General features: G+C 50.6%; 1 protein-coding gene across 3 annotated transcripts in view; it reads right to left on the bottom strand.

The window, feature by feature from the left end:
• Positions 1–901: 901 nt before the first annotated feature.
• The window catches only part of ST14 (ST14 transmembrane serine protease matriptase), a 40,246-nt gene continuing 15,192 nt past the window's right edge, over positions 902–25,955 (bottom strand). For all 3 annotated transcript variants that reach the window (XM_047752958.1, XM_047752959.1, XM_047752960.1), the window contains exons 2-19: positions 17,985–18,144; positions 17,635–17,762; positions 17,328–17,398; positions 16,641–16,798; positions 16,406–16,441; positions 15,892–16,132; positions 14,366–14,505; positions 14,175–14,272; positions 13,448–13,557; positions 13,239–13,369; positions 11,958–12,062; positions 11,253–11,363; positions 11,052–11,165; positions 10,649–10,774; positions 9,728–9,914; positions 2,121–2,395; positions 1,630–1,766; positions 902–1,540 (exon numbers count right to left, since the gene is read on the bottom strand). In XM_047752958.1, the coding sequence (XP_047608914.1) occupies positions 1,379–1,540; positions 1,630–1,766; positions 2,121–2,395; positions 9,728–9,914; positions 10,649–10,774; positions 11,052–11,165; positions 11,253–11,363; positions 11,958–12,062; positions 13,239–13,369; positions 13,448–13,557; positions 14,175–14,272; positions 14,366–14,505; positions 15,892–16,132; positions 16,406–16,441; positions 16,641–16,798; positions 17,328–17,398; positions 17,635–17,762; positions 17,985–18,144 (2,490 nt within the window). In that variant the 3' untranslated portion in view covers positions 902–1,378. The remainder of the gene's footprint in view (positions 1,541–1,629; positions 1,767–2,120; positions 2,396–9,727; positions 9,915–10,648; positions 10,775–11,051; positions 11,166–11,252; positions 11,364–11,957; positions 12,063–13,238; positions 13,370–13,447; positions 13,558–14,174; positions 14,273–14,365; positions 14,506–15,891; positions 16,133–16,405; positions 16,442–16,640; positions 16,799–17,327; positions 17,399–17,634; positions 17,763–17,984; positions 18,145–25,955) is intronic.

Below are 25,955 nucleotides of genomic sequence, written 5' to 3'. Positions count from 1 at the left end.
GCACAGTGGATTAAGAATCTGACTGCAGTGGCTGGGGTGGCTGTGGAGGTACGGGTCCAATTCCCAGCTGGTGAAGTGGGTTAAGGACCCTGTGTTGCTACAGCTGTGGCTTAGATTCAATCCCTGGCCCAGGAACTTCCATATGCCATAGCATAGGCACAACCACAACATTTTAAAAAACTAAAAAAGAGAATATTTTAGGAGTTCCCATTGTGGTGCAGCAGAAACGAATCTGACTAGTAACCATGAGGTGGAGGGTTCAATCCCTGGCCTCGCTCCATGGGTTAAGGATCTGGCGTTGCCATGAGTTGTGGTGTAGGATGCAGACATGACTCGGACCCTGCGTTGCTGTGGCTGTGGTGTAGGCTGGCAGCTGTAGCTCTGATTCAACCCCTAACTTGGGAACCTCCAAATGTTGCGAGCGTGGCCCTAAAAAGCTAAAAAAAAAAAAAAAGAGAATATTTTAAATTAATACGTAAAAATCAAAGAAAGATGGCACGAGACAGTGAGAAGCCTGAAGTAAGGCAACATCACTCCTCCAAGACTTGAGAACCCACCCACTCTGCCCACACTGCACAGCCTCCTAAGTGTGCAAGCATAGACACATACAGCCCTCCTATGACCACCCTCCCCACTGAAAGGAAAACCCCCAACAAAGCCCCTCCTCCATTCTGGGGAGCTCAGGCCCTTGGGGTGCCTCACCTCCTCCCATCCCTATCAGGGCCCCAGGCCATCTAGGGAGCCTCTGATAAGAGCAGACACACAGCCCCTCATTGGCCAGCACCCTGTGGTCCCCACTCTCAGCCTGACTCCAGGATCTGTGCCGAGGGGAATTTAAACCCACTTTCTTGCTTCTGCAGTTAGGAGAGCCCATCAACTCCAACAAGAAAAAAAAAAAGACTTAAAAAGAAATACAGTGTTTTTTTACTACATACACACAAATGCACACACTGAACCCCACCCTGGGAGCTGGTCAAACATTCAAATCTTGGACCCGTCGGACTTCCATGATCCTTCCGGCCTGGGTTTCCCGGAGAGCGTGAGCCACGGTGCCCCACCAGCCCCGCGAGGGGCAACGTGACGGCTGCTCCTCTATCAGGGGCAGAGGAAGCAGACCTTCCGGAAAGCGCCTCCGCCCAGCTTGGGGTCGGAGTCGGGGGCACTGCGGATGGATGTCCTCCCCTCCGCATCTCTAGCCCCCCCCCCGCCCTTCGGAGGCTGCGGCAGGTGAGCGGTCTCCAAGCGAGTCTCCATCTCGAGTCTCCGGGATTCAGTTCACAGCCTGGGTTCTGGGGGCCCGCGGGGCGGGTACAGTGAGCAGTCCGGTCCTCAGGCCGCAGGTGTGTGCGCTGGGGTGGCTGGCGGGCGGGCCTTGCAGCTATACCCCAGTCTGCTCTTTAATCCAGTTCCGAAACACGGGGAGCCTCGTGTACACGCCTGGCTTGTTCCTCTGTGCACAGCCGTCGCCCCAGCTCACCACGCCGGCCAGGAACATCCGCCCATCCGACTCCACGCTGGACAGGGGGCCCCCGGAATCGCCCTGTGGGGAGACTAGGCTTCGCACCAGAGCCGCCGCCCGCCTGCCCGCCTGCCCGCCCCGCCGCCCCGCGTCCCCTGCCGCGGGCCCACCTGGCAGGCGTCCACGCCGCCGCTGAGGTAGCCCACGCACATCATGCGGTCAGTGATCTGCTGCGGCAGCAAGCGCTCGCACGTGGTCTGGTTGATGACGCGGATCTCACCCTTCTGCAGGATCAGTGCCCCGGTGCCTGGGGGACAGGGCAGGATGAGGCTGGGAGCCAAGCTACCCGGGGAGGAGCCAGTTTACGTGTTCCCACAGGAGGGACCTGCCTGGCAGAGCCCCGGAAGCCACTAGGAGGCTTTGGCAGACACAGGGCTAAAACCTCATGGCACATGTCCCGGATGGGATGCTGTGCTGCCAGACAGAGTGCCCAGGGCGTGCTGACCTTCTGTCGGGATACGGCCCACACACACCCTGGGAAGGCGACTGAGGGGCAAAGACAGCAAGATGGCTACGGAGCCCCCAAAGCCCACAGCGGTTCAGTTGCGGCTGCCGAGCTGGAAGTCTGCCCCCCACAACCCCACCTCTTGGCCCCGCTCACCTCCCTCCTGCGTGTGGCCCCAGCCGGTGACCCAGATGGCCTTGCCGGTGGGGAAGGTGTGCGAGGCGTCGGGCAGGCAGATGGGCCGCACGGTGGGGCTGTACTCGACCGGCTGGTCCAACTGCAGCAGCGCTATGTCGTAATCGAAGGTGAAGTCGTTGAAGAAGGGGTGGAACGTGATGCGCTGCAGGCGGCGCTCCTGCACCCCCGGGACACTGCGCTTGCTCTGGTCGTGCAGGCCCAGGAAGGCGGTCCACATTTTGGCGTCGGAGTACCTGCAGGGGTGGGGGAAGGCCAGAGGAGGGAGGCCCTGAGCCTGTGTTCAGGCCCATCTGGCAGTGGCAGGGCGGCTCCCAGCCCTCACCTCTGGGCTGCCCTCAGGATATTCACATCTCGTTATACCAAAAAGATCTCCCGTCTTGTTAATCTGCTCTTTCAGGGAAGGAATAACAGATCAATCCAGATACGTCTCAAAGTATGTACAGTGGTACATACTTTGAGTGCCAAATGCACTGAAACGTAGATGGAAGTTTATCTGCCAGGCTTGTGGTTGGCAGTGGGGCAGTGCAGCACTTCTGGCTGTCGTGTATCACAGGACTGAGTCAGTAAGGATAAGACACTGGTGGTGCTGGGACTGAGTTTCCCGTGTGGGAAAAGGGAGGCGCACCAGCATGCAGTGGGAGGAGGAGAGGTGAACCCGGTGCTGCTGCATCTGGATCAGAACAGAAACATCCTCAACAGCATCCAGAAGTTGGTTTCTATCCTTCTCCTTGGAAGGAATGGTTCATTTCAAGTCTGAAGCAAGTAGCACAGAGAGCAAACCAGGAACCTTTTATTTTACCGGAAGTGAGTAAGAACTCACGTAAGGACGGTGCCAGAATGACATGGCTTTCACTGGCCAAGAGCTGGACCATCTGGACACCAAAATTATATTAAATCTGTAAGTCTATCCTGAATCGAAAAAATAATTTCAAAAAGGAAAGCTCTTCTTTACAGAAAAACACCGGCTAATAAATATAGAAGAAGCGATAAAGTAAGTCATATTTTACACATACCACAGCAATAACCAGTAGATGCAAGAATCATCAATGGATGCTAAAACCACTGGGTAGCATGATGTACAAACTGACTCAAAGTACCACCCAAGCTTACGATTCATAACCAATGGGGGAAGTACTTTTATAATAGAGAATCCCCATGGACACCACCCTGACTAAGTAATCAGACTTCTTCCAGGTTGTTCCCTTTGATGGAGTATCATGTGATTCCTGAGAACACAACCACCTATGCAGTGTTTCCTGACCCCCCCCCCGCCAAATATTTAACCTAACTGTAATCATGAAACGGCAAGCAGAAAAATCCAAATGGAGAGACATTCTTCAAAATAACAGCCTGGACTTTTCCAAAATGTAATGCCATAGAAGAGCAAATATTAAAAGGCTGGGAGAGACTGTTCTAGATTTACGACACTAGAGAAAACTAATGACTAAAACAAAGCATATCCCTTGACTGGATCCTGAAAATTTTTTTTTGTCTTTTTAGTGCTGCACCTGTGGCATATGGAAGTTCCCAGGCTAGGGGTAGAATCAGAGCTATAGCTGCCAGCCTACACCACAGCCACAGCAATGCGGGATCATAGCCATGTCTGCAGTCTACACTGCAGCTCTCAGTAACACTGGATCTTAAACCCACTGAGTGAGGCCAGGGATAGAACCCACATCCTCATGGATACTGGTTGGGTTTGTTACCACTTTGAGCCATGAAGGGAATTCCCAGATCCTAGATTTTTTAAAAAAAAAAAAAACCTATATTGGTGGAATTGGAGGAATCTGAAATGCAGACAGTATGCCAGCTAATAGTGTTCTGTCAGTGTGATCATTTCTGGATATGATCACCACAATGCAGTCATGGGAGTTTCCTCGTTCTTGGGAGATACCAGCTGATGTACTTGGGGGAGAAATGGCTCAGAAAGGTATATGTGAATGTCCTGAGAAGCACAGCTTAGATGTGACCTGTGTGCTCAAGCCCTTTGATGAGTGCTGCATCCAACAGCAGAAGGAATCCCAGAGAGGGCCCGGAACTTCCAGAAGACAAGAGGAAAAGAGAACAGAAAAGTGTGAAAACCTGCACAAAACCATGAAGGTCCTCTTGGAGAAGCCCATAAGCTGGTTGTGGTCAAGCTGACTAGTGACATCCCCACACTGCATTGTCACAAGCACATCTGGCTGGACAGCAAATCGGCAAGAATCATGAAGGCTCAAGCCCTCAGAGGCAACTCAATGATGGGTTAGATGGTGGCAGAGAAACACCTGCAGAAGAACCCTGGCCATTCCATTAAGACTTAAGGCAAAGGCAGGGGTGGACAAGAAGGACACGTGTGCGAAGGATCTGGTCATCCCGGACCTCAAAACCAGAAGATCCTCAGACACATGCTAACAGGACCCATGATGATCTCACTTGGTCTTGGTACTGATGGAGATGACCCTGCTGCTGATAACAGCAGTACTGCCGTGACTGAAGAGAGGCAGCCTTCAGAGGACGTGGTGGCATGACCCGCTTGGAAGAAGCAGACCAGGCTCGGCCTCGAGAATGTCTTAAACACATGTCAGTACTTTATCTTCATTCCGTCTAACATATTTTCATGGATTTTCACATTTTTACTAACATTTTAAAAAATCAGTAGGGAATGACAAAAACTACATGAGGGGAAGGTAAGATGTCATTTCCAAGTGTGATAATTCGATACAGTATCTGAGTATGAAACTGTGATACTCGAGGCACTAAAGCAGAGCTAGTGTTTCTTTTCTAGTTTTACTTCGGCTTACTTTATTATTTTTTTTTGGCCACACCCACAGCATGCAGAAATTCCTGGGTCAGGGATCCAACCCTCACCACAAGCAGTGATCCAAGCTGCTGCAGTGACAATGCTGGATTCTTAACCTGCTGTGCGGGAGAAAACTCAACTCCCACGTTGGACTATTTTAATAGATCAATGTAATATTTGTCAGATGTATATAACCTGATATTAACTTTGTGGCCTAAATAATGTGGCTTAGTAAACTACGCTTCTGTCCCTGAAGCGTGCTGAGATACCTTGGTGTCTAAAAGAAAAATATGTTAGGAGTTCCCGTCATGGCTCAGCGGTTAACAAATCTGACTAGCCTCTATGAGGACGAAGGTTCGATCCCTGGTCTTGCTCAGTGTGTTAAGGATCTGACGTTGCCGTGAGATGTGGTGTAGGTCACAGACGCGGCTCAGATCCCGAGTTGCTGTGGCTGTGGCTGCAGCTACAGCTCTGATTGGACCCCTAGCCTGGGAACCTCCATATGCTGCAGGTTCGGCTCTAAAAAGCAAAAAAAAAAAAAAGAAAAATATGTGTTAAAACAAAATGGGTGTGTGCACATGCACACACCTGGGTAAAGTGAGAAAAATAAAATGAATGTGGTAAAACTCGAACAATTAATGAATGTAGATAAAGGGGGTGAGGACATTCATTGTATTTTTTTCTTTTGTTCTACCTGCAACTTTTTTATAGGTTTGAAATTTTTTCGAAATAAAAAATCGGGAAAATACATCTTTAAAATAGAAAATGTCGCATGAGAGAGAAAAGCTAAGACCTGCTTCCACTCCTCTGACCTCTCAGGAAAGTCAAGAGGCTACTGGAATGGCCAGTTACGAAACATCTGGCCCCCAGCACTGAACCTTCCATTCCCTGTAAACAGTCTCATCTGCCCCTCCCACGCTCCCACTGCCCCCCCTGCATCCTGCATCCTGCATCCCTTACCTCCTCCCCACAGAATCTCACACTCAGAGGAAGCACTAGCCCCAAGCTGGTCTTTTTTGCCTCTGGCCTCTCTTCACTGTAATCTGTTGCTGCCAGATAACCACTTCCTAAAAACTGCTTTTCTGAGATCCTTTTTTGTCTTATTCAACAGCTTAAAATGGTTCCCAAAACTTGCCTCCCAAGCAGGTGTTCTCCATCTGCATTAACTCTGCCTGACCCCCTCTTTTTCCCCCAATCATCTTCAGATGGACCATGGGTTCATCCATCCATCTCTTTATTCATTTATGCACAAATCTTTGGGCATCTCTGATGTTCTAGAAATGGCACTCGACCCAGTCTTCAAGTCCCCAGGGCATGAGGGGAGAAAGCCATGAAGGCCACCCATGACAGCACCAGCGAAGTCCTCCGGAGGAACGGGTAGAAGGCCAGGGAGGAACAGGGGTGGGAGGCAGAGAGCCAGGAGAGGAAGCAAGTCTCGAACCAAGCCTGGAAGATCAAATCAGATGTGGCCAAAGCCTGTGGGTGGGGAAGAAAGCAACATCTTCAAAGAGGGCCAAGGCAAGATTGAGGAGGGGCCAGAACTAAACATGGGCCGGTGTGAGAGCAGGTGAGGGTGGGGGCTGGGCTGGGGCAGACGGCGTGGCCCCGCTGGCCAGGCTGCGGCATTCCTCCACTATCCCGCCAGCTGTGGAAAGCCCGTAGGTAGGGGTGACAGGACCCATTTAGCTCTTTGTGGATACAGACCAAAGTGTGGAGAAGGAAGCAGGGACGTCAGGAGAGGGTGCAGCCCCCGGGCCTAGGCAGCCAAGGCCGCAGTGGAATGGAGAGGAGCAGAGATGCTCCCGGGGTATTTAGGAAGCAAAGCCCAGGGGGGATGTGATGGGCCACCCTCCCAAGCCCTCAGGAGAACTCTGAGCCACACGCTGGGCCCTAGGTAGCCTGCACCTGGCTCTGGCACAGCCCTTACTGTGCCCACAGGTGTACACATGTGCACATGCCTGTGTGCATTCATGTGTGTACGTATGTACTGTATCTTGTCTTGGTCCCTGAGAAGTGCAGGGACCAAGTCTAATTCAGCTTTGTCTCTCCTGGTGCCAGTGAGAACAATGGGTGTTGAGTACCTTCACTGGCAGAGGTAAAAGACTGCAGAGCAAGAGACGATGAAGGAAAGGGAAATGAGAAATGAAAAGATGGAGCAGAGTTCCCGTGGTGGCGCAGCGGAAACGAATCTGACTAGGAACCATGAGGTTGCGGGTTCGATCCCTGGCCTCACTCAGTGGGTTGAGGATCCGGCATTGCCATGAGCTGTAGGGTAGGTCACAGATGTGGCTCAGATCTGCCATTGCTGTGGCTCTGGCACAGGCCGGCAGCTGAAGCTCTGATTCAACCCCTAGCCTGGGAACCTCCACATGTCCCAGGTGCGGCCCTTAAAAAAAAAGAAAAGAAAAGATGGATCAAGGGAGGGGGCAGAATCCAAGGGTGGCTGCTTCAAGTACTGTACACATACATCATGCACATCCCAACCCACGCCACTGGCAGCGCTAGAAACAGGGACTGTGGTAACTCTGGGGGCGCACAGTGCCCAGACCGTGGTTTCTCCTTGGGGAATACCTAGTTCTAGGGCTGGGCCGGAAAAATGCAAGATGAGCCTAGAGCGCCAGGTAGTGCCAGAAAGCAAGGACGTGGCTCAGAAAAAACAAAGCATGGGGGCATGTCAAAGAAAGCCAGGAGCCAGCCCTAGAGAGCTCCCAGTGGTTGGCTCTGGAACAATCTAGCAGCAGTAAACAACATGGGGAGCTCCCATCATGGCTCAGTGGAAATGAATCTGACTAGCATCCATGAGGTCGTAGGTTTGATCCCTGGCCTTGCTCAGTGGGTTAAGCATCCTTCGTTTCCGTGATCTGTGGTGTAGGTGGCAGATGCGGCTTGGATCCCGCATTGCTATGGCTCTGGGGTAGGCCAGCGGCTACAGCTCTGATTAGACCCCTACCCTGGGAACCTCCATATGCCGAGGGTGCAGCCCTAAAGAGACAAAAAACCAAAAAAAAAAAAAAAAACCCACAAAAAAACAGTAAACAACATGGTATTGGATTACAACCCTCCCCAATATATATATATATATATTGCACAAGTTCCTACCAACGTAAATAGATGATTAAATAAATAAATAGGAGAGAAGGAACAAAGAACAATTCCAAACTGACTCTCTTCCAAAGAATAGAATAGGGAAAGACGAAAACACTTTGGATAAAGCAGGCAGACTCTGTCTTGACCAGATGAGAGAGATGAACATCTCCAGCAATAAGTCACGCTGACCTCATTTACCTACAGTTATGACATGACATTCTTCCAAACACTCGTGACCTCATGAGAACATCAGACGTACCCAGATGGGGGCGCTCTACAACACCCCTGCCTCCAGAGTTGCATAAAACACACAAAGAGAAGACGGAGAAGCCAGCAGGGACCACAGGCGACTGGGGAGAAGGACAAGAGATGCAAAGAGGGAACCTGGACTGACTCCTGCAGCAGAAACGGGCACCAAGAGCCCTGAGGGAGCCCGAAGGCGAGTTCGTGGTAAGGGGTCATGAGTTTCTCAGTGCTGACACATGCACCACGATAACATCAAGGGAAACTGGGTGAGGGTACGGGGGAGTTCCGTCCTATCTGTGCAACCTGTCCACATTCCAAAATGAAAAGGCTATTTTAAAGATTCTCAGGCAAGCTCTCCTCACCCCAAGAAGGAAGCAAATCACTTCTCCCCAGAGTGGAGTGGAGTGGAGTGTGACAAAGTGAGAGGAGGGAGGACAGGCTGGACGAGGATGCACTTCCTCAGACCAGCGAGGCTGGGGAATGATCACTGACCCCTCTCCCTCCAGACTCTGCTGTCACCTCCAGTACATGCACCTGTCTGACCAGCCCCAACATCTGACTGGAGGCCCACTTCGTGCTACCGGCCCCATCTGTCCTGAAAATCCATGTTGGTCCTTCTCTCTCTTTGCAAAAGGGCAACAATCATGGCAGCCGGTGTCCCCTTCTCAGGCAGATGCCTGTGGCAGGTGGGCAGGAAGGCCCCAGGAGGGGGATCCTCTGTGTCTGCCTCTCCAGGAGCCAGTCTTTCTCCCATAGCCGATGGCCGGCGGGCCTGGGCAGCCACAAAGAGCCCCAGCCCTGGGCCAGGCCACCTGCCCCTGCCAAGCCTGGCCCTGCCCAGGCCACCCTGAGACAGCCAGCACGACCCTAGCAACTTTTCCTGCACCAGGCTCAAGTCCATGGTGGACCTGAGGCTACGACGGGCTGAGCCCCTACTATGTGCCAGGCACAGGCTCAGGATTTACTTCTCACAACTCCCACGATAAGAGTCACAGCGTCACCATCAGCACCAAGGAAGGTGAATAACTCGCCCAGGGTCTCCTGGCAAGCCGGAGCCGGTATGGGAATGCAAGGACCCCGAGGAGTTCCCGCAGTGGAGACTGATCACACAGGCTCTGGAATCCACACACCAGGGCTCAAGTCTGGCCCTGCCACTTAGTAGGTGCACAGCCCCGGGCAAATGTCCTTTCCTCTCTGATCCTTTGTTTCTGAGAAACAGGGACATCATCAGACTTACCTGCCCAGGTTGTTAGCAAAGACACTGAGACCCCACCCTCTAAACATTCAAGTCAATTATTTATGTGATTCAGCCCCATCCTGGGGGGTCTGCCATCCCTCCAGTCCTGGCACGGCCCCACCTGGGCACGACTCACAAAGGGACTTTGCAGCCCAGGAAACACCCAGGGCCTGCGAGCAACCCCCCTGCTGCTGCCGCTGGCTCATGGCTCACCTGAATCCTCTGCTATCAACGAAGCAGTGCGCTGCGGACACCATCCAGCTGGGGGCGATGAGGGAAGCCCCGCACACGTGGCCCTGGCCCAGGGCGTGGAGGCTCACCTGCCAGGGCCACTCGCCTTCATCCGCATTCTCACCCCCGACGACCCGAGACTGCCTGGTGAACGCGCGAAGCCCACAGTCTAGGAGGAGCAGAGACAGGGGTCAAGGTTCAGCATTGGGCCGACAGCCGCGCCACACTCAGCGTGTGGGCACTGGCACTGCTGCCACAGTCGTGACAGCCATCTGTCCCCTCTCCCTGCCCCCAAACCTCAGAACTCTCACCCCCCTCCCACCTCCCTGCTCCTGCACAGATGCTGTAAGGAGCCTCCAGACATCTACTGGTTTGCCTGGATTTAGTTTGGGTGTCATTTGCCTAAATGTTCTCATTGCATGCTGAAGGACATGGCTCTCAGAGGCAAGAGTGATGGGTGACGTGAAGTCACAGGACAGCGGCAGCTCTGCTCACACCTAACCTTGGCCAGTGCTTCTGAAACACACAAGTGGCTGCAAATTAAACTATGGGTGGGGTGGGGACCAAACCCCGCTGAGAGCTCCGGAGCCCTGCTCTCTCCTCCAGGCAGCCTGGGGAAGTCAGTACTTGCCCCTGTGGCCGGGTCTATAGAGCAGGGGTCAGCCCAGCACTGGGGCCAGGACACCAGCCTACCACAGAGGCCCTGACCACCCTGGGGCTGGCCTCCAGGATCAGAGCTGCCAGGGGGCAGTGCCTTGGTGTCAATCGGCAGTCATCCTTTCCCAGCAGATACACCCTCTCACCAGGGCAGAGCTGGGTGAGTGAGGTACTGGTGTGATTTCCGCCTCGGTGTGCCTTACACCATGAACAATCTGCATAACTGTAGGCGGCAGCCCTGCTCACCACAGTCCTTCTCATCCGAGCCATCGCTGCAGTCCTTCTGCCCGTCACATTCGGGGTTGACCTTGCTCACACAAAGCCCGTTGAGGCAGCGGTAGGTGAGTTTGGTGCAGGCGACGGTCCTTCCCGCTAAAGTAAGACACAGGGGAGAAGAATCTACTTCCCTCTGACACCTGACCAGAAGCCTGATGACCCATGCACACCCACACCCACTCTCCTTCCAGCCCTGCCAAAGCTTCTCTACCTTCCAGAAGGTTCTCCCCCAACCAATGACCTTTCTCGTCACATTTGACCATGCAAGGAACTTTGGACCTGATGCTTATGTGTGTGTGTGTGTATGTTCGCGTGCGCATACACACCCCTGGGATAAAAGCCCCCAAGGAGAGTGGGCTGGGCCTAGCCTCACCACTGCCGCACGTGGCCTCATCAGACCCGTCACCACAGTTGTCGTTTCCGTCGCACTGCTGGCTCTTCGGGATGCACTTCCCATTGTCACATTTGAAAGTCTCGGCCGGACAGCCTGGGGAAGCAACAAGACTCAGCAGAGGCTCGATGCTACAGCAGAGTGGCTACAGGAAGCCCGACCAGCTCATCCACAAGTACTCACTGCATCCTAGTTCATCACTGCCGTCCCCACAGTCATTCACAGTGTCACAGACCCAGAAGAGGGGCTTGCAGAACTTGTTCTTGCACATGAACTGGTAGGTGGCATTGCATTCTGGAAGGGGATGAGGAGCAGCAGTTAATAAACATGAGGCTCAGGAGTTCCCATCGTGGCTCAGCAGAAACAAATTTGACTAGCATCCATAAGGATGCAAGTTCGATCACCCCTGGCCTCACTCCATGGGTTAAGAGTCTGGCACTGCCCTGAGTTGTGTAGACTGCAGACATGGCTCGGATCCCCCATTGCTGTGGCTGTGGTGTAAGCCAGCAGCTACAGCTCCGATCTGACCCCTAGCCTGGGAACCTCCATACACCGTAGGTGTGGCCCTAAAAAGACAAAAGACACACAAAAAATGAAGCTCAGCTGGTATGGAGCCTCCTTCTGGCCCCACTCATCACTCACTGCTGCCCGGGAGCTGGGGGAGCTGGGGCAACTGCTCCCTCTTGGGAACCACTTCCCACCTGGAGGGCGATCTGAGCTGTGGGTACTGACTCAGCACCACCCGTTCCAACAGCAGCCAGGAGACAGTGGCCTGCCCTTTACACCAGGATGGGAACAACCTCCCCCCACCTCGGGCCTTCCTGGGGTAGGTGGCATAAGCCACGCACAAGAAGGGCAGGACACCCGGGTCTCGCAGCCCTGACTCACGGCAACTGATCTCATCGCTATAGTCAGTGCAGTCCGCCCAGCCGTCACAGCGCAGCTCCTTCTCGATACACCGCCCTGTGTTGCACATGAACTTCCCCGGGCATGCTGCAGGGACAGGGCAGGCCTGAAGTCCATGGCCACCACCCTCACCTCCACCCCTGGCTCCCCACCTCACCCCCACCCTCAGAGCTAACCTCACAGCTACTCTGGGCACCAGAGACTAACCCCCACAACCCAGCCCAGCCCCCAGCACAGAGAGCAGTAAGGCTGCAGCTAGGGTCTCTCAGAGCCACTGAGCTGTGGCAAAGGGGTCCTGATAGCCTAAGGCAGGGGTCTGACCAAATCCCTCCTAACTTCCGATTGACCACACCCCAGGAAGCCCTCGGCAGAGTGGAGAGAGGCTGGTGGGTGTGCACTCAGTTCTATTGCCCCGTGGTCTTGGCCAGCCAGGTCCTAAGAGCCAGGCCTGTCGGCAGCTCAGAGCAGATGGATGACATACGTGTCCTATCCTAGTGTTAAACGGATCACCGGGTTTCCTTCATGTTTCAACATTTCTGAAACTGGAATGTGTCTGCCACCTGATGTCATCAGGCAGATGACAAAACTGAGAGGAGACCCTTGTCACTTTCTCTGCTCAGGAAGCTTAGCTAAGCTTGTTCATCGAATCACACTTTTGGTGGTGAGCCATGCACTTGAATTTTAACTAAAATTAGGGTGCTCGTGCACAGTTAGCATGTCTTCCAAAGGTTATTCTAAGATACAAGGTTGAAACAAAAATCCACTGTGTAGGTGGTAGAACCGGATTCACAGCAGACAGTGAAGCTAAAGGCCATGGAATCTGCCAGATCTCTTCAGTAGAGGTCACAGAATTTTCAGTAGAATTTCCAGATCTCTTCAGTAGAGGGCACAGAATTTTCAAAGCTAGTGCGAGGATTCATACCCCAATGTGTTCTAATGTCTCAAAAGCATGCCATTAAGCCTGGAGGTGCTGAAAGGCCAGAGAGTCTCAAAGTCGCAATGATGCTGAACCAAAGGGACAGAGGCTCAAGGGAATTTGGAGTCTTCAGACTGAAGTGCCCACCCAGGGATGGAAGGGCACCGTGTGTGCCAACCTTCGCTGCCAGCCTTTTTTCATAAGTACATCTAAAGTAGCCCTTTTTTCCCCCTCAAAACCTACTAAGGGGTCAAGCATCCTACAGTCCCTGGTAGCTCAGATACAGACTAGAACGTGCTCCTATCAGCCCCTCCAGCCAGGCTCCTCCCCCTGCAGGCTTCACTCACGGTCACTGGAGTCGTAGGACAGGTACTCAGCCAGGAACCCCGTGTCGGTGTAGGACTGGTCCGAGTGGAAGTGGACAGTGATCTTGTTGCTCCTGCTGCTCACGACAAACTGGGGCTTCTCTCCGCAGAGCCTGGGGTGGTGGTCAGCTCAGGATCCACCTCAGGGCACACCCCATCCCTGGCCCCGCTCCCTGGCCTACGACACTCACCTCTCGCCGTTGACCTCCACATAGTCCTTGGGGCAGGAGCCCAGGGGGACGTTGGGCTCCAGCAAGTAGAAGGCTTTGAATCGCACCTTCACATTTTTGTTGCTGGGCACCTGCGGAGAGAGATGCTGCTGGACCTCTGCTCTGCCTGCCTCTTTTCCCAGCCCGGCGGGGTGAGGGGCAGGGGGAGGGTCGGGCAGCAGCTTCCCAGCTCTCCCCACCAGTCTGCAGGCAGTAAGAGTAAGGATGTGGTGGGACGGATACAGACTCCGTGCTTGGAAGCCCTTCTAGACTCCTGAACAGTGCAACACACTAGTACATGATTTAAAAAAAAACTGGAAAGTTCTCCCAACATTATCAACTGGATGGTGTGAGGGGCAATCCCACCAGCCAGACTCCATCTCCTGCCAGCCATCGAGCAGGTGCATCCTCTAGGCTTCAATGGTTGTGACCTCATCCCGGCAGCACCCTTGAGTGAGCTGCAGCCTGAGAAGCAAGTCCCTGGTCCAGGTTCCTTACCAGGCACTGGCCAGGAACAATGGTCTAGGCCTGAGTCTGCAGGATGCTGCTGATCAGCACTACAGAATGTGCCCTGCCCCTCGGACCCCAGGGCATGCCCAAGGCACTCATCACCCTCTCCTCTGCCATCTGGAGTGTCCCTCTCCCTCCAACTTCTCCCTCTTTGCTCTCCCTCTCTCTTTTCTCTAACACCCCCCACCCTAGCACCTACCTCGATGTTCCAGGTACAGTTGATGTTGGGCGGATAGTGGCCGGGATAGTAGGGGCTGCTGAACATACCCTGGGTTCCACGTAAATAGCCTCCACAGCCTGAAAGGAAAGGCAGGAGGAAGAGCATGAGGACCTAGGACCCAGGCTCGCCAAGGGGCCCCATTCTCCTGAGCCACCCCTGCCCTCCCTTACTGCTCATCCGGGGCAGCTGGAAGAACACGGCCTCAAAGCCAGGATGCCGGCGCTCCGTATTGGTCACCAGCGTGACAAGCAGGACGTTCTGGGAGGAGAGGAAGGTCAGGTTGTAGGAAGGAGGGTAGGTGCCACACAGCCTGCAGGGCAGAAGGGTGGGCGTTACAGGAGCAGATAGAGCCCCAGGCGAGGGGCCGGAGGACCCCACCCCTGACCCCGACCCTGCCCACACAGGGCCGAGGGTGGCGTCCAAAAGCTGTCCTCACATAGGCCAGCAGCCATCTGAGTAAAGATCTACTCCTAAGACTGTGAACAGCAAAAACTCAAATACCTAACACCTAACAATAAAGGACGGATTAAATAAACTTCGGGCCAAAGAGTAACAGTAACAGCAGCAATAACAGCATCAACTACTAACACTTACTAAGAACACGCCAGGGGAGTTCCCGTCATGGCTCAGTGGTTAACGAATCCAACTAGGAATCATGAGGTTGAGGGTTCAATTCCTGCCCTTGCTCAGTGGGTGAAGGATCCAGCATTGCCATGAGCTGTGGTATAAGTCACAAACGCAGCTCAGCTCTGGCATTGCTATGCCTCTGGCGTAGGCCAGCAGCTACAACTCCAATTAGACCCCTAGCCTGGGAACCTCCATATGCCATGGGTGCAGCCCTAAAAAAGACAAAAAAAAAAAAAGAACACACCAGGCATGTCATGCTTCTCTATTAACTCAGGTATTCGTCACAACAGCTATTACATACTATTGCCCCATCTTACAGATAAGGAAATGGAGTCATAGACAGGTGAAATAACTTGCCCAAGACCGCACAGGAAAATTCAAACTGAAATTCAAACTTGGCATCCAGGACCCCAGCCCTCACGGCTAACAAGCATGTCACGTGCCGCTAACCAGCACCTCGTCATGCAGCCGTTACCGGTAACAGAGACACGCTACTGATCTGGGAAGATCATCATAACACATTTCCTTCTTGAGAGGCAGATAACAAAACAGAGTGTGCTGTAGCCCTGTTTTTAAATAAATACACAAACATACACATAGCAAAAAATTCTACAAGAATGTACATCCCAAGTTTACAGTGATTATTTCCATGCAATAAGATTATGAGTGGTGGGAGTTCCTGTCGTGGCTCAGCAGTAATGAAACCAACTAGCATCCATGAGGATGTGGGCTCGATCCCTGGCCTCACTCAGTGTGTTAAGTAAGGATCCCGTGTTGCCGTGAGCTGTGGTGTAGGCTGCAGACACAGCTCGGATCTGGCATTGCTGTGGCTGTGGTGTAGGCCGGCAGCTGCAACTCCAATTCTGGCATCCTTCGCAAGGCTGACCATCACCTCTGAGATGCTCCCTACAGCGCACACTGAGGCTCACACTGCACCTGCTCTCCACTGCTGGCAAGTTGGCAGTGACCTGACCTTCCAACCTACACTGTGGTTCATTCTGGAGGCTCAGCCCATGGTGGGCAGCTGCCAGGCCCCCACTGCCCATCTCCACTTGCCCAGGATACTCACTGCACCACGGCTCGGGGTTCCACGGGGCTTAGGGTGTCATACACCATGACCAGGTCACTGCCACGTTCGTCGCAAGTTGAGACATCGAAGCTGTGGAAGGTGAGGCTCAGAGCAGAGTTGGCGTCCCCCCGCAGGGTCCATTGGCAGTGGGCGCGAGATGGGTAGGGGCTGTCAGGGAAGCCAGGCGTGGTGAAGCGAGTTAGTTCACTGCCATGGGCATGCAGGGCAAAGTTGCAGCTGTCTGTGGAGGACAAGAGGACACAGGGCAGAGCTGGGCAGAGGTGGCAGGGAAGATAACCAGGCCCTCCACCTGGGTGTCACCCAGGCCTGACCCTCTGAGATGTCCCAGGCCACCCTGGACCCAGAAGAGACTGGAATGAGGACTTCTCATAGACTGGGAGAGGCAGAGGGATGGGGCTGGCGGTCACCACCACGTGACTTTGAGGGACCCTCTTGAGCAAAGGGACATCACATTCCCCCCTCTTCCCCTTTGGGAGGAGGGCATTATACTTACTGTCCTGGGTGTTCTGTACTGTTCTGGGGTCAGTGGCTGAAGAAAAAGAGGGAGAATAAAGCTTACCGATAGAGTCTATTTCCTTATTCTTGCTTCCTTATTACCTAAAGGAATAAGGAAGTCAGTATCTTCTTCTGGGCACCGGCTCTCACGGTGTTGGCTCCCCCATGATGGTCCAGGGCTTGGCCTTGCTCTGGGCCAGACAACTACCCACCCCCAGCACCCTGGCACTCACGGAAGGCCACCACTGAGGACAGTACGATGGAGCCCAGGGAGCGGGCGCGGGGCGGCACTGTGACCACGTGCTCCTCCGCCATGGCCCGATTGGCCTCCTCCACCAGGTAATAGGGGATGCTGAACTCCGACCAGTAGTAGGCGATGACACTGCCCTCGCTGGGGAGAGAGGGGCAAGCCTGAGACGCCAGTGCCCACACCCTCCCAGATGCCCGGTAGAGGTCAGCTTAGCCTCCCAAGGGACTCCCCTAGAGACCCTCTCCAGGCCCACCCTACCCCCCACAGCTCCTGAATACACACCCACCTGCTGATCCCCTAAGCCAGAAGCGGGGGCCCTTTGGTCCCACAGCCTCACACCCAACCAGACGTAACGCAGGGTCAGCTCAGGCTCAGGCGTGAGAAAAAAACCTCAAGTGGAGTTTGGGGTCTACCACTAGCTTGGCCACACTGAGTGACAGCTTCTTGAGTCTGTTTCCTGAACTTGAAAGGGGCTGACAATGCCACCTGCCACACAGCATCCTTAAAGACTAAATTAGATTAGAAGCTGCGAAAGGACTCTTGAGATAAAGTCAGAACACGGCCTGGTGCCTCGGCTCTCCAAGCAGGACCTCGCGGCTTTAACAGCCTGAAGGCCCCCCACTCTCACTACCACCGTGTTCCCCTTCCCACTGGCCTTCCCAGCACCCACCTGAAGGCAGTCACGGCCGACTTCTTATGGTAGGGTCCCAGGACTGGGATCCCTTTGTACAACACCTTCAGCTGCGGGAAGGAAAGGAGGCTGATGGTGCCAGAGGGCAGCAATGGCCCCCAGCCCAGCCCAGGATAGGCCACTCCCTCCCTCCTGAAACCTGGGCCCCCTTCCCCGGTGCCCAGAAGCCCATGTCACAGGCCAGCCCAGGCATCAGGGAGCAGAGAGGAGCGTCCTTTCTGCCAGGGGGGGTTGGGGTGCCAGAGAGGACTGTAGGGCCTGGGCTCTGCCCAGGGATTGGACTTACTGCCTCCTTCACCCTGTTGGCCAGGTTTGCAAACTCAGTGGAGTTGGAGTTCTCATAGGCATCCAGAAAGTTCTCATTCTTGACCCTCAGGTAGCCATTGAAGACCTTCTGGACCTGCACGTTCCGGTCTGTGAGAGACCAGGAAAGGAGAGTGGTCAGAAGAAGGGACCCACGCCCTCTGATCCCCTCACTGTCACAGCTGCCCTCAGCCACCCTGGGGGGAGTGGACCTGAGTCTCGCCTGCTCATGGGCAGAGCCCTCCTCTCCCACCCCCCGATCTGCACCCTCTGGCCCTCCCTCAGGCTCGCAGCAGGTGCCCCAGGCAAGCCCACAGAGGAGGATCCACTCACACTGGAAGTGCCACACCAGGAGGCCAGCCACGAGGGAGAGCGTCAGGATGCTGGCCAGCACGGCCACCAGCACCACCCAGCGCCTCAGGCCGCCCTTCTCCACCTTCTGGGTGTTGTTGGCTGGCAGGAACTCCACACCTTCCTCAAAGCCATTCATGTTCTGAACAGAGAAAGCAAAGCGCTGCCCTTCAGGAATCCCTCCCATCTCAGCAGCCTCCCAGCCCCTCTGGGTAAGAACGCTGACAGGGTGTAAGGTCCAGCTGCAGGAGGAAAGCCAGAAGGAGGGAGCAGTGGCCTCCCTCCCTGCATCCCCATGTCCGGCAGCCCCATGCCACTTAAGGATTGTGAGTTTAAATTTAAAAAAAAATGGGAGTTCTGGTCATGGCGCAGTGGAAACAAATCCAACTAGGAACCATGAGGTTATGGGTTTGATCCCTGGCCTCTCTCAGAGGGTAGGGGATCCAGCATTGCCATGAGCTGTGGTGTAGGTCACAGATACAGCTCGGATCCCCCGTTGCTGTGGCTGTGGCATAGGCCGGCAGCTGCAGCTCCGATTCGACCCCTAGCCTGGGAAGCTCCATATGCCGTGGTTGCAGCCCTAAAGAGCAAAAAAATAAAAAATAAGAAATAAATTTTAAAAAGGGGAGAATCCAGCATTGCTGTGAGCTGTAGCGTAGGCCAGTGGCTACAGCTCCAATTCGACCCCTAGCCTGGAAACTTCTACATGCCAGGGGTGCAAGCCCAAAAAGACAAAAAAAAAAAAACAAACAGACAGACCATCTGAACGTAGTTATTGAGACTGTCCACCTACATGAGTCATCTCTGACGCAGGTGGATACCCAGGTTGGGGTAGCAGGCCCAGCCCAGGGCCAGGATCGGCCACCGAGGTGCCTTCTGGGCAAGCTTCACTGCACACCCTACCCAGTGGCCTTGCTCTGCCAATGTTTAACCAGCCACACATAAAAAGACAGTAAACTGGGCAGCTCTGCCATGCCACTGCAGGGCAAGTCACTCTGCTTGCAGCCTTAAGTGTCCAAGGCCAGGATCCCAAGGTGAAATGGAAAGGCCAGGTCTCTCCTGGAATTTACATACCCATACTCAATCCTAGAGCATGCAAAGCAAGCAAAACTTCCCACGAACAGGATGGCAGCTTCGGTAAACCCAGGAACAGGGGGCATGAGTAAGAACAGGGCAGGTGGGACATTTGCGGCACTAATGACAGGTAGGCAGAATTTCCCTCCCTGCAGCACAGACTCTATCCGCCTGCCCTATAACCCTGGGGAGCAGGGGCTGTGCCCTTTTAGAGTTCGCTGCTTCACACCCACTCCAACAAAGTTTGTAATAAAAGCAATAGAGGAGTTCCCATCGTGGCTCAGCAGTAACGAACCTGACTAGTATCCATGAGGATGCAGGTTTGATCCCTGGCCCCACTCAATGGGTTAAGAATCCTAAGCTGCAGTTCGCAGATACGGCTCGGATCTGGCGTTGCTGTGGCTGTGGTGTAGGCGGGCAGCTGTAGCTGTTCTCTAGCCTGGGAACCTCTATATGCTGCAGGTACAGCCCTAGAAAGAAAAAAAAGCAACAGCCTCACCCCAAATCCCACAGATGTGGCCATTTTTAAGTTTTCAGATGTGACTCTTTCGGCATTTACCTCATAACTGTAAATGATGTGCTTGAACTTGAACTTTTTTTTTTTCTTTTATAGCTGCACCTGCAGTAATATGGAAGTTCCTGGGCTATGCCACAGCCACGGCAACACCAGATGCAAGCCAGGTCTTTGACCTATGCCACACCCTGTTAGCAACACTGGATCCTTAGCCCACTGAGTGAAGCCAGAGATCAAACCTCATGGATACTATGCTGGGTTCTTAACCTGCTAAGTCACAATGGGAACTCCTGAACTACTATTTCTTGTTGTATCACATTCAAATTTTACTTATTTACTCACTGCTATGAAAGATTCTCCCCACTCCTGCCACATTTGGATACTTGTAACTCTAATTTTAGTTTCCTAATGGTTATATTTACGAGTTTATTATCAAACACCAAAAAACATTCATCCCATGGCTAACCCTACCATGGTAATCATACTGCAACATATAAAGGTATCAAATCAACACACTGTACACCTCACTATGTCAATTTTATCTCAAAAAGAAATAACTTTTTAAAAAGGAAAAAAAAACAAACAAACATACCCAGAGGCATCCACTTAAAATGCTTTCAAGCTGCTTGTTCTGGAATTTGTCTCTATGTTTCTAAATACTCCAATACCAGTATTTCTTTCTTTCTTTCTTTTTTTAGAACCATACCCCCAGCATATGGAAGTTCCCAGGCTAGGGGTCAAATCAGAGCTGTAGCCACCAGCCTATGCCACAGCCACAGCAACTTGGGATCTGAGCCTCATCTGCAACCTACACCACAGCTCACGGCAACGCCGGATCCTTAACCCACTGAGCAAAGCCAGGGATGGAACCCGCATCCTCACAGATCCTAGTCAGGTTTGTTAACTGCTGGGCCACGACGAGAACTCCCCAATACCACTGTTTCTTGACTCATCCATCTAAAATATAATCAATGTGGATTTCAATGCCCTTCCTTCTCTGCCTCTCACCCATCCTCCCAAAACATAGGTTTTTAAAAAATTATATCCATACTCTGTTTTCATTATTAGTCTTTGAAAATACTGTTTTACTTTTTATTCACCATTCATTGTCTTTCTCTCAAAGCCTTGAGGAAATGTTTTCTATTGAGTCTTAAAATTTCTCTAACACTGAGCTTTCTGCCTGGCTCTGAATTTGGAAACTCCTATCTTTCAGTGTGGGAAACTTTCTTGTATTATTTCTTAGATTATGTCCTTCCCTTCGTTTTCTCTTTTCTCTTTCTGTAAGTTCTACTATATATATAGAATATAATATACCTCATAGTTCCTAGTCAGATTCATTTCCACTGTGCCACAACAAGAACTCCCATAAGTCCTATTATATTGATCCTCTATTTTATCTGTCCTTTCTCTGCTATTACCTCTTGCTTTTTAATCTTCCTATTGTTTTTCACTTCTGCCATCAAAACTTTGATTTCCAAGAGTTCTTTCTTGTTCTCTGAATATTGGATGTAAAATCTTCTCATCCTTCTACTTCTACTGAGTAACTTTCTTCTGTTGCTGACTTTCTCTTTTGTGTTGAAGGCTTTCCTCAAATGCCTGAGGACGTGTGGCTATGTACTCATATTTAGGAATGAGATCCTAAAGGTTGTGTGGAAGCTCTGTGGGCATGGCTGATCATAGATGGATTCACCTCAGCCTACAATTCAGTGGCTAGCCAGAGATTTTACTGGACACTCTCAACTGTTACACTGTGTAGATCTTTTCTATGGGATGATTTAGTTACTGCAGAGAGTAATTTTCTAATTTTCTGGATGGAGTGATTTAAACCGAGCTGCTAGCATTTAGAACATGGGAGAGAAGAGACCAGGGACTGTTTGTCCCCTTCACTTCAGCCCTCCTGGTGTCAAGTCTGGAGACATCGATTTCCCATCCCTTATGGGAGAATGGTGGGAAGAGGTATTTTTGTGTGGGATGGAGATGGGGCTCTAGGGATTTCTAACAACGCCCTTCCCTATCTCACTCCTATTTTCTATAATACTGAGCCCAGTTCCTGAGCCTGGCAGAGGAATGTTATCAGAGAAATACTAGAAGAATATTTCCAAACACTACAGAGAGGCATATCACATCAAATCCAAAGGGCTCACAGAAAGGTGAGAAAAATAAATGAAAAGTATATGTAACAAAATATATCATGATGCAATTTCAGAACAGCAAGAATTAAGAGTACCTCCTCTATATGCCTATCTAGCTTTCCCTCCCCCCTCGTATTTCACATCTCTGTCATTTGGTTCTATTCTGGGATTTTTTTTTTAAACTTACTCTTATAAACCTTCTGTGGAATTTTTTTTTTTTTTTTGGTCTTTTTGCCATTTCTTGGGCCACTGCTGCAGCATATGGAGGTTCCCAGGCTAGGGGTCTAATCGGAGCTGTAGCTGCTGGCCTACGTCAGAGCCACAGCAACGCCAGATTTGAGACGTGTCTGCAATCTACACCACAGCTCATGGCAATACCAGATCCTTAACCCACTGATGGAGGCCAGGGATCGAACCCGCAACCTCATGGTTCCTAGTCGGATTTGTTAACCACTGAGCCACGGCAGGCACTCCTATGGAATTTTTAACATGGCTTCAGTGAGGTACAACTGACATAAAATAAACTGTACATATTTAAAGCATTCAATTTGGAATTCCTACTATGGCACAACGGAATCTGGGGCATCTCTGGAACACTGGGACACAGGTTCAATGCCAGCCCAGTACAATGGGTTAAGGATCCAGCATTGCCACAGCACAGCACAGGTGGCAATTGAGGCTCAGATCTGATCCCTGGCCTGGGAATCCATATGCCTCGCGGCAGCCAAAAAAGAAAACAAAACGAAGTGTATGTATGTGTGTGTGTGGATATATATTCATGTATATATATACCCATGAAACTGTCACTACAATCAAAATAATGCACATATCCACCATATGACCCAGCAATCCCACTCTTGGGCATATATCCAGACAAAACTTCCCTTGAAAAAGACACATGCACCCGTATGTTCACTGCAGCACTATTCACAACAGCCAAGACATGGAGACAACCTAAATGTCCACTGACAGATGAATGGATTAAGAAGATGGGGTATATATATATATACACAGTGGAATAGTACTCAGCCATAAAAAAATGCCATTTGCAGCAACATGGATAGAACTACAGACTATCATACTAAGTGAAGTAAGTCAGAAAGAGAAAGAAAAATACCATATGATATCACTTATATCTGAAATCTAATATATGGCACAAATGGACCTTTCCACAGAAAAGAAACTCATGGACTTAGAAAACAGATTTGTGGTTGCCAAGGGGGAGGGAGAGGGTTGGGATGGACTAGAAATTTAGGGTTAGTAGATGCAAACTATTGCCTTTCGAATGGATAAGCAATGAGATCTGGCTGAATAGCACTGGGAACTGCATCTAGTCACTTGTGACGGAGCATGATAATGTGAGAAAAAGGAGTGTATATGTGTATGTGTGACTGGGTCACCCTGCTGTACAGGAGAAAATGGCAGAACACTGTAAACCAGTTATAATGGAAAAAATAAAAATCATTAAATAAATAAAAAAAATAATGAACACATCCAGCAGTCCATCACTGTTTTCCTTCCTGATTCCCTTTCCTGTCCTTAAGCAACAACTCAAATGCTTCCCATCAGCAAAGATTCATTTACCTTTTCTGGAACTTTATATAAATAGAATATATAGCGTATACTCTCTCTCTCTCTCTCTCTTTTTTTTTTTTTTTTTTAAGGGCTGCACCTGCGGCACATGGAAGCTCTCAGGCTAGGGGCTGAATAAAAGCTGCAGTTGGAGGCCTACACCACAGCCACAACAATGTGGGATCTGAACCACATATGTAGCCTACACCACAGCTTGCAGCAATGCCAGATTCTTAACCCATTGAGCGAGGCTAGGGATAGAACCTGAATCCTCATGGATACTAGTCAGATTCTTAACCCTTAACCTGCTGAGCCACAGAGGGAACTCCAACAGCATACTCTTTATTGTCTGGCTCCTTTTACTCAGCACAACATTTGAGAGTCACTCAATTATTATCATATTAATTCTGTTAATAGAGCATTCCTTTCCACTGTTGAGTCACAGCCCATTGTATGGATATACAATAATCTGTCTACCTAGTCACCTGTTAATGCACATTTGGGCTGTTTCCAGTTGGGGCAATTACAAATAAATCTGCTAAACATTCCTGTATGAGTCCTTGTATTAGCATATGCTCTCATTTCTCTTGGGCAAGCACCCTGAGTGGAATAGTAAGTTTATATAATTATGTTTATTAGCTCTTTACGAAACTGCCGAAGTGTCTCCCAAAGTGACTGTACCACTGTACATCCCCATCAGCAGTGTGTGAGGATTCCAAGCTGTCCACATGCTACCCAGCAGCTGACATGGTCAGTCTTCTTCATTTTAGCCATTCTAATAGATATGTATTGGTCTCTCACTGTGGTTTTAAGTTCCCTTTTTCTTTTTTTTTAAGTTCCCTTTTTCTAATGACTACTAATGTTGAGCATCTTTGTACTTAACTACTGTTTATCTTCCTTGGTAAGGTACGTGTGTGTGTGTGTGTGTGTGTGTGTGTGTGTGTGTGTGTGTGTGTGTGTGTTTGTGTGTTTAGGGTCTCAACCTCGGCATATGGAGGTTCCCAGGCTAGAGGTCCAATCGGAGCTGTAGCTGCCAGCCTACACCACAGCAATGCCAGATCCAAGCCGTGTCTGCAACCTACACTACAGCTCATGGCAACGCTGGATCCTTAACCCACTAAGCGAGGCCAGGGATCGAACCCGTGTCCCCATGGTTCCTAGTCAGATTCGTTTCTGCTGCGCCAGGACGGGAACTCCCTGTCTTTTCAAATCTTTTGCCTAGTTTTTTAAACTGGTTTGCTTAGTTTCCTCTTACCGAGTTCTGAGAGTTTTTCATATATATTCTATAAAAGTCCTTTATCAGATAAATATTTGCAAAGGTTTTCTCCTAGTCTATGGCTTGTATTTTCATTCTTTTAACAGTGGATTTTGAAGAGGAGACGTTTTTCATTTCGATGAAGTCCAATTTGTCAAGCTTTTCTTTATGGATTCTGAGTTTGTGTCTGTATTTAGGAAATCTTTGCCTGACCCAAGGCAACGAGGATTTTCTCCTATGTTTTCTTCCAGTCATTTTAACATTTTAAGTTTTACATTGGGCCTATAATCCATCTTGAGCTAAAAATGTTTTAATGGTGCAAGGTAAGGATCAAAGTTCTTTTTCTTTCTTCTTTGTTTTCTTGGTAGATGGATATCCACTGTTGCACAGACTACCCTTTCTCTACTGAATTGCCTTTGCACATTTGTCAAATATGAGTTGTCCCTATATACATGGGTCTATTTCCAGACTCTATTCTATCCCATTCATCCAGCATTGTCACTGCAGTGGCTCAGATCACTGCTTCAGCACAGGTTTGATTCCTGGCCCAGGAACTTCCACATGATGTGACCATGGTCAAAAAAAAAAAAAAAAGTAAAAAAATCCATTGTATTTCTATATATTAACAATGACCACTTGGAAATTAAAACTAAAAACAAAACAAAACTCTATTGCAGTAACATCCACAGTATGAAATTCTTAGGGGCAACTCTGACAAAAGATATAGGGGATCTATACACTGACAAACACAAAACACCACTGAGAAAAAATTTGGAAGACCTGAAAAAAAATCAAGCAATGTCCCATGTTCGTGGATTGGAAGAATCAGGTAGTTAAGATGTCTATTCTCCTCAAGAAGAGTCAATACACTTTTTTTTTTTTTTTTCCTGGCTATGCCTGAGGCAAGTGGAAGTTCCTGTACCAGGGATCAAACTCTCCCTACCGCAGAGACAATGCCGGATCCTTAACCCTCTGTACCACAGCAGGGAACCCCAAAAGTCAATACAATCTTGATCAAAGTCTCAGCAGGCTGTTCACAGAACCTGATGAGCTGCTTCTGAGATTCATATGGAAATGCAACAGGTTCTGAAAAGAACAAAACTGGAGGACTTACAGCACCTGATCTTGAGACTTATTACAAAGACAATTTTTTTTTAATTAAAAAAAAAAATCATACAACTCAGCTCCAAGAGTGATGTTTTATTCTTAGATGTTTCTTTTTTGAACAGCCTTTTCTATTTCACGGATGCACTAACTTCTTGCTCTTAGGATACCAACTCAATTGTTTTTATATTATCTTCAGAATCTTATTTTGCCCTTCTCTTCCAGGCTGTAGGTTTTCTTGGTCTTTAGCTGTCTAATCATACTTGAAAATGAAAAAACATTAAGGCTTTAGCTAGATTCTC

Source organism: Phacochoerus africanus, chromosome 11 (assembly GCF_016906955.1).
Source record: "Phacochoerus africanus isolate WHEZ1 chromosome 11, ROS_Pafr_v1, whole genome shotgun sequence".
Classification (NCBI taxonomy): domain Eukaryota; kingdom Metazoa; phylum Chordata; class Mammalia; order Artiodactyla; family Suidae; genus Phacochoerus; species Phacochoerus africanus.
This window is presented reverse-complemented; position numbering and strand designations above follow the sequence as displayed.